General features: G+C 42.0%; 1 protein-coding gene across 1 annotated transcript; it reads right to left on the reverse strand.

Moving 5' to 3' along the window:
• Positions 1-240: 240 nt before the first annotated feature.
• On the reverse strand, positions 241-2938 carry LOC114082106 (metal cation symporter ZIP14-like). The gene is made up of 2 exons (XM_071619721.1): positions 2164-2938; positions 241-1028 (listed from the first exon to the last, which is right to left on the reverse strand). The coding sequence occupies exons 1-2, from the start codon at positions 2844-2846 to the stop codon at positions 257-259; spliced, it is 1455 nt and encodes a 484-aa protein (XP_071475822.1). The 5' UTR covers positions 2847-2938; the 3' UTR covers positions 241-256.
• Positions 2939-7940: the final 5002 nt, after the last annotated feature.

Here is a 7940-nt window from a genome sequence, read left to right on the forward strand (position 1 = left end):
GAGTCTTGTCTTGTACACAGCATTCAGGTTCCAGAGCCACCGTGAAGAAGGGGGCAGGGAGGGTTGAGGCACTACCTGGAAAACATCACCAGGGCAGCTTCTTCCTAGAACAGAGCACTTTAAATACAGTTGATATCTGGAGCAGGCAGACAGGCTGTTATCAATTTAATCCAATTGCCTCCTCCATGGAGGTTTGTGGAGGCCGCGTCCTGTGGCCAGAACCCGACCTGTAGTCCCACTGGCTCTTGGCAGGGCCCTATCCGATCTGGATCTGCCCTGAGTACATAGTGAGGAGCAGCATGATGGTGAAGCCGGTCAAGAGGCCCAGGTTCTGAATGACAAAGGGGATCAAGATGCTGCCCTTCCTTTCATCCTCCTGGCAGACCCCATTCATCTCAGGAAACATGTCAGCTAGAGCAATATATAAGAACATTCCTCCAGCCAGTGCAAAAATCCAGTTGGCCCAGAAGTGGCTGCTGGCCAGGATGCCAAAGGCCAGACCCACATAGCAGCAGTAGGCAGAAAGGAAGTTGAAGAACAGAGCTTGCTGGATACTCATCCCAGCATTGAGCAGGACGACAAAGTCTCCCAGCTCGTGTGGGAACTCCTCACAGAGGATGACCACCGACGTGCTGCTGCCTTGGAAAGCAGACACAGTGAAGGAGGCATCTATGGCCAGGCCGTTGATGAAGTTGTGGAGGCCGTCACTCAGGGTGATCGTCCAGGCCAGGGTGCCGATGTCAGAGTAGCGGACACCCTTCAGCCAGTAACAGGCACTTTGGGAAGCCTGGAGGTCCTGCACGGAGAGCGAGCCCACGATGACCTTCCTGTCCATATCCAGGGCCTTGCCATGGGGCTCGCTGTTGCAGTGCTGAGGAATCATGTGGTCCAGATCCCCATTATGCAGCTTCTCTGTCACACCCTCCTCCTGGTCCTTCTTGGAAGGAAGTGTCTCCGAGGCAAAATGGTTATGTCCGTGATGATGCTCATTTTTCTGCTTAAGAAGCATCTTTAAGATCTTCTCTGTGGCCTACACCCTGGGAACAAATTTTTACTCCTCACACTTCAGATAGAGCCCTAATATCCAGAGTATACAAAGAACTCAAAAAATTAGACAATAAGAGAACAAACAACCCAATCAACAAATGGGCCAAGGACCTGAACAGACACTTCTCAGAGGAGGACATACAGTCAATCAACAAGTACATGAAAAAATGCTCACCATCTCTAGCAGTCAGAGAAATGCAAATCAAAACCACCCTAAGATACCATCTCACTCCAGTAAGATTGGCAGCCATTATGAAGTCAAACAACAAGTGCTGGCGAGGATGTGGGGAAAAGGGTACACTTGTACATTGCTGGTGGGACTGCAAATTGGTGCAGCCAATTTGGAAAGCAGTATGGAGATTTCTTGGAAAGCTGGGAATGGAGCCACCATTTGACCCAGCTATTCCCCTTCTTGGTCTATTCCCTAAAGACCTAAAAAGAGCATGCTACAGGGACACTGCTACATCGATGTTCATAGCAGCACAATTCACAATAGCAAGACTGTGGAATCAACCTAGATGCCCTTCAATAGACGAATGGATAAAAAAAAATGTGGCATTTATACACAATGGAGTATTACTCTGCATTAAAAAATGACAAAATCATAGAATTTGCAGGGAAATGGATGGCATTAGAGCAGATTATGCTAAGTGAAGCTAGCCAATCCCTAAAAAACAAATGCCAAATGTCTTCTTTGATATAAGGAGAGTAACTAAGATCAGAGTAGGGACGAAGAGCAGGAGAAGAAGATTAACATTAAACAGGGATGAGAGGTGGGAGGGAAAGGGAGAGAGAAGGGAAATTGCATGGAAATGGAAGGAGACCCTCAGGGTTATACAGTGGAGGGGGTAGAGAGAGAGGAGGAGAGGGGAGGGGAGAGGTGGGGAGGGGGGATGATGGAGGATGGGAAAGGCAGCTGAGCACAACAGACACTAGTATGGCAATATGTAAATCAATGGATGTGTAACTGATGTGATTCTGCAATCTGTGTATGGGGTGAAGGTGGGAGTTCATAACCCACTTGAATCAAAGTGTGGAATATGATATGTCAAGAAATTTGTAATGTTTTGAACAATCAACAATAAAAAATTTAAAAAAAAAAAGATCTTCTCTGTGAAAAAGAAAAGGTAGAAGCCCCCAAACACCATTGCAGACTTGGGGACATAATAATCTTCCAGAGGATTGAAGCCAAAAGCCTCAGGGATGAGCTGGAAGAGGGCGTTGGAGTAGAGGGTTCCAATCGCCAGAGCTATGAAGTAGAGCAGCAGCCGCTTGTAAAAGGTCTTCTTCATGAAGGGCACCACGCTGGCCCCCATGAGGCAGCAGAGGGAGACAGGGAGGAGACCGTATCCCCACACTTCGATGGCACTCGGCTTCCCCTCCTCGGTCTGCTCGTTCTCTTGGTTCTCAGACGTACAGGCCCCAGAATCCAGCTGCTGGAGAATGGTGGGGCAGAACTCCTGGAGCTCACTCCTCCCGATCCGAGACTCCTCGCTGAAATTGTGAGCAGCAAAGAAGTCTCCAGAACTAAAGCACTTGGAGAGGTTCCTGTGACCCTGGCCAGGCTGTGTGGCGTTATTCCGGTCTACTCCCACATTCAGGTGGATGAGCAGCTTCTTCAGATGCTGCAGGGTGAGGCTGCCACCTTCACCATAGCGATGCATGAGGTTCTCCAGGAAAGAGGTGGCGCTGACTGCCTGCATGTCCATGGATGAGGCGTGGGCCTCGGGAGCAGCTCTCCATATGTTCAGCAGGGTCAGTAGGAAGCAGCTGATGAGGGCTGGGCTCGGCAGCTTCATGGTGACCAGGTACACCTGCAGCCGGGAGGGCGGCAGTGGGGCCCGCGCAGATTCACCCGCCAGGCCCTAGGATGGCCGGCAGCGGTAGGAGCAGTTCAGCCGGTGTGTCCGCGCTCGCGCCCCCCCTCCCAGCCTCCGGCCCCCGCCGCCGCGCCTCAGTGTGTTTTTCATTACCACAATGAACTTTAAGATTTTTTTTTTCATAACCCTAAAGGAAATATGTACATATTTGCAGTCACACCCCATTTCCCCCCAACCTATCCAAGCCTCTGCAACCTCTAACCTGTCTTCTGCTGCATGGATGTGGATATCTGCACATTTTATATAAATGGACTCATAAAATGGGTAGCAACTTCTGGTTTTGAGGGAAAGTAAAGGGAAAGAATAATGGTCTGCTTTATTGTTATACTGTTTCTTGCCTTATAACATTCGAAATCCTCTGTCCCTAAATAGTATCTTTCTAATGCCTATCACAAGTAGTAACAGGAGGGAGGATGGTCCATTACTGATTCTCTATGGAGTTTTTATGTTGTCTTACTATACAAAATACATACTTCTGGCAAGGAGGCACAGCTTAGTAACAGAACACTTGTGTACCATGCATAAAGCCCTAAATTTCATCCCAGCACTGCTAAAAAAAAAAAAAAAAAAAAAAAAAAATCATAAAATGGACAGTATGTGATACAGTGTATCAGTTCCTTGAAACTGAGAAGTGGGTGCACAGAAGGAGGGTGTTTGTTTTATTTTTTGGTCTTTGGGGTTTTGTTTTTGCTTTGTTTGCTGTTGTTTGTTTGGTGCTAGGGACCCAGGGCTTCATGAATGCTAGGCAAATGCTCTATCACTGAGCTCCTTACCCAACCACGCTTTTCTTTCTTACATGCCAGGCTTACATCTGAAGTGTTTTGGGTTGTGTTACAACTAGGCCCACTAACCAGGACTTCATGTATCAATTTCCCATAGTCTGCTTCATAAATATTTAAAGCCAGGCTGGGGTTGTGGCCCAGTGGTAGAGCACTAGTATGTGTGAGGCACTGGGTTCAATTCTTAGCACCGCATATAAATAAATAAATTAAATAAAGATCTATCAACAATGAATAAAAATATTTAAAAAAATTTAAAGCCAGGACTTAACTAGAAACCAGAACACTTCATTTTTTTATATTTATTTTTTAGTTATAGGTGGACACAATATTTCTATTTTATTTTTATTGGTGCTGAAGATAGAACCCAGTGCCTCATGCATGCTAGGTGAATGCTTTACCTCTGAGCCACAAACCCAGCCCCAGAACACTTCATTTTGATTTATATATTTATTTGTGAGTAAGGCTAAGAGCAGGGACACATTATGATATTTCTCAGAAGCAATTTTGATGAGTTTTAAGCAAGAAATTTGTGTCTTTTTTGAAATTAGAATTTTAATTTAAATTTCTGCTTCCTGGTAGTAGCAACTGTACTACACTATTTCAATTATCTACCCTCACATTGTAGAAAATCAAGAATCAAAAACAGCTTTGGGAGCCAGGTGCAATGGTGCACACCTATAATCCCAGTGACTTGGGAGGCTGAGTCAGGAGGATCACGGGTTCAAAGCCAGCCTCAGCAAAAGTGAGGCACTAAGCAACTCAGTGAGACCCTGTCTCTAAATAAAATACAAAATAGGACAGAGTGGATGTTTTCTCTGATTAAGGGATGCTGATCTATGATGAGGGGGGGCATGGGAAGAGTGGAAGAACTTTGGATTGAGCAAAAGGGGGGTGTGAGGAGAGGTTATGGTAGTAGGAAAGATGGTGGAATGAGATGGACATCATTACCCTAGGTACATGTATGATTGCACGAATGGTGCATCTCTATGCTGTGTACAACCAGAGAATTGACATGTTGCACTCCATTTGTGTACAATGAATTGAAATGCATTCTGCTGTCATGTACAAATAAGTAGAACACATTAAAAAAAAATAGGGCTGGGGATGTGGCTCAGTGGCCAGGTGCCCTTAAATTCAATCCCTGGTACCCACTACCCCCCCAAAAAAAGTAAAACAGCCTAGGGACTGGAGGTGTAGCTCAATAGTAGAGAACTTGCTTAGCATATGGGAGGCCCTGAGTTCCATTCCCAACAATGAAACAAATAAACTATATTTCCTTCAAGCAAGTACCCCTGTCTTCAAGAAGGAACCTGTTGTATAACAAGCCGTTTAAACTATTTCAGATAAATCCAGGGTGTTCCTTGACTACACGTAGCATGAAATTCTGCTGCATTGTCAATGGTCTTGACCACAACTTTCCTCCTACAAACAAGTAAGAAAATGAAAACACCATGCTTTCAGGTCTCTGCATAAATTTTGGGCTTCATATGTTCACTAAAAACAAAATAAAATTAAGCAAGGTAACTTGTTGGGTTTCATGCAAACTGGTGGTTTTGAAGAATAAAAAGAAAAAACAGAATCTTATAGTATCTATGAACAGCATTCAAGCATTTCAACCTAACTATAGTTTTCTCTTGATTTTCTATGGTACTTGATCTATAACTCCTTAGACACAAATATCTTCAGATTTATTTTAAAAATGATGCATTTGCATATAAACTACTCATATAAATATCTGCAGACTTATTTTTTAAATGATGTATTTGCATATAATTATATTGGCATATAATCCTCTCATATACTCTAAATCATCTTTAAATTACTTATAATGCCTAATGCCGTGTAAATACTACATAAATAATTGTTATCCTGTATTGTTTATGGGATAATTATAAGGAAAAATCTGCACCTATTCAACGTAGATGCAGTTTTTTCCTGAATATTTTTGATCCAAAGTTGGTTGAATGCACAAATGTGAAACCCACAGATGCAAAGGGTCAACTTTGCATAAGATAGACAATAATTGAACACTAGATACCAGGCATCTGTATTTCTTTTCTCTATGCCATGCTTCCCATGGTTAGGAATTGGTGCATTATAACAAATATATTCATGTTTCCAAAGATATGTGTCAGGGCTCCTGAATCAACAACTCAGATAAACATGTCCTAATTCTTCTTTTTTGGTAGGTTGAGCTGGTTGGGCCATGGTGCCAGCCTAGCAATAGTGCTTGTGTTAACAGGGAGAAAGAAGGGGGAGGATCTTGAGGAGGAGGAAAAAAGGAAAAAAGTAAGGGTACCCTATCAAAAGTCAAATGGAGCAGAAGATAGAGAAGACATTCAGATCCTGAGGTAAAAGATAGAAATAACACAGGGCAAGGAGTAAATAAGTATCCAAACTACCATAAAACAAGTTGCTAGGTGCTGTGATAAAAGATCAAAGTTGAAAAAGTGAGAATAGGATGAAGGTGGGTATAATTTGGGAAGTCTTTACTCAAAGTAATATTGGAGCTGATTTGCCCTGAGGAATAATTCTGGGGAAGGCTTTTTTTTTTTTTTTTAACCTCAGTGCTCAGCATTGAACCCAGTACCTTACACATTCTAGACATGTATTCTACCATTGAGCTGAACCCCAGTCTTTGTTTTTTCCTGGTAATACTGTGGATGGAACCCAGGAGTCTGAGCATGCTGATCACATACTCTACCACTGAGCTACACTCCCAGTCCCAAGAAGGCCCTTTTAAGCAAGGGAAATTGGGAGTACACATGAAATCATGACTATCAGGGACACAATGAGTATTTTGAAGAGGAAATGGTGTATTAAAATAAAGGGAAAGTTTCCTGGTTTGCAATGGAAACTGGAAGATGATGGTAGGACATAGAGAAAGATAAAATAGATAAGTTGTAAAGGCTTTAAATGACAAACCCAAAAATGTCTTGAAAACTATGGGAAATTCTAATTTGGTAACATGACTAGATCCCTCCACTCATTTGCTTATAGAGGCAAGGCACTTAATATAAATGATAAAGAAGCCCTGTGCAAACAATGATCAACTATGCCCACTGAAAGAGGGCTCTGCTACCCAGACTCAGGGGTATTTTATTTTATATTATTCATTTTGGGTAGTGGTATACTACCACTGAGTTATACTCCCAGCCTGTGCTCCAGGGAATTTTTACAGTTTGGGGAGTTAGAGCAGTTTCTTCAAGTCCTTTAAAATTTTTAAAAGAAGCCAGAGAACCAGCTATGTGAAACTCCTAACTTCTAAATGTTGACAACTAATTTTAAACCAAAGTTTTCAACACTCCAACATTCTGTTGGTCAAACACATTTCTACAACCTGGATTTGTATCAATCTGAAGCTTTCCAGATTTTACTCAGCACTAAACAATGCTGCAAAATAAAGTGTGTGTGCGTGTGTGCGTGTGTGCGTGTGTGTGTTAGATCCTATTTTTATAGTTTCATTATATTAAAATTTTAAACCAGATTTGAAACTCCAAGTTTAAAGGGTCAATTAATGGCAACACCAGCTCAGGAGACAGCCTGCACATAATGACTCTGTGGTTAGAAGTCTAGCCCTAGGACTGAAACTGACTGACTTACTGACCTTGAATAAGGTCATTAACCATGAATTTGCTTCATCATCTGCTTCTGTGCCACAAAGATAGCAACTATTAAGCTACTGCAAGAAGAGGTAACTAAAGAGATTTAAACACAGTTCTATTCCAAAGGTGATTCAAGAAATCACAATAATTTTAAATTTTGTCTGATTTGAACAGTTGTAAATTTTGTCCAAGCCATCAGTACAATAAAACCCCTGAAAATGACAGTTAAACACTATTGATTGAATATGAACTTTTACAGCACTGAAGGAAAACAAAATCCCAGGTACCTCTTTTGTAAATAACAATATACTCTTTTTGTGGAAAAAATACTTCTGTCTGTTGCCAATTGGTATGTTTTTTTTTTTTTTTTCAGTTCTTTAGGCTCTTAAACTAACTTCCTTATAAAGCATGCTACCATGCTACAACTACAAACCTGTTCAATATTTTAAGCCTCATTTTTCATAAGCAAATAAATTGAAGAAAGAAGCTAATATTTGCTTCTCTCCTTAACAACTCAAGTAGCTTCATTTGACATTTTGAATATAAATGATCTGCATATGATCCTTCAATACAGACTATGGGGATTGCTCATATGCTGTAGCTTATAGGAGGACATCAGTTAACTA

Source organism: Marmota flaviventris, chromosome 12 (genome assembly GCF_047511675.1).
Source record: "Marmota flaviventris isolate mMarFla1 chromosome 12, mMarFla1.hap1, whole genome shotgun sequence".
In the NCBI taxonomy this organism is placed as follows: domain Eukaryota; kingdom Metazoa; phylum Chordata; class Mammalia; order Rodentia; family Sciuridae; genus Marmota; species Marmota flaviventris.

Bases quoted from the DNA above. Each gene is read 5' to 3' on its own strand.
- LOC114082106 (XM_071619721.1), bottom strand. From the start codon at position 2,846: ATGAAGCTGCCGAGCCCAGCCCTCATCAGCTGCTTCCTACTGACCCTG. The intron at 1,029-2,163 runs CACAGAGAAGAT...CAGGGTGTAGGC, and splicing joins GGCTTCTACCTTTTCTTTTT to CACAGAGAAGATCTTAAAGA.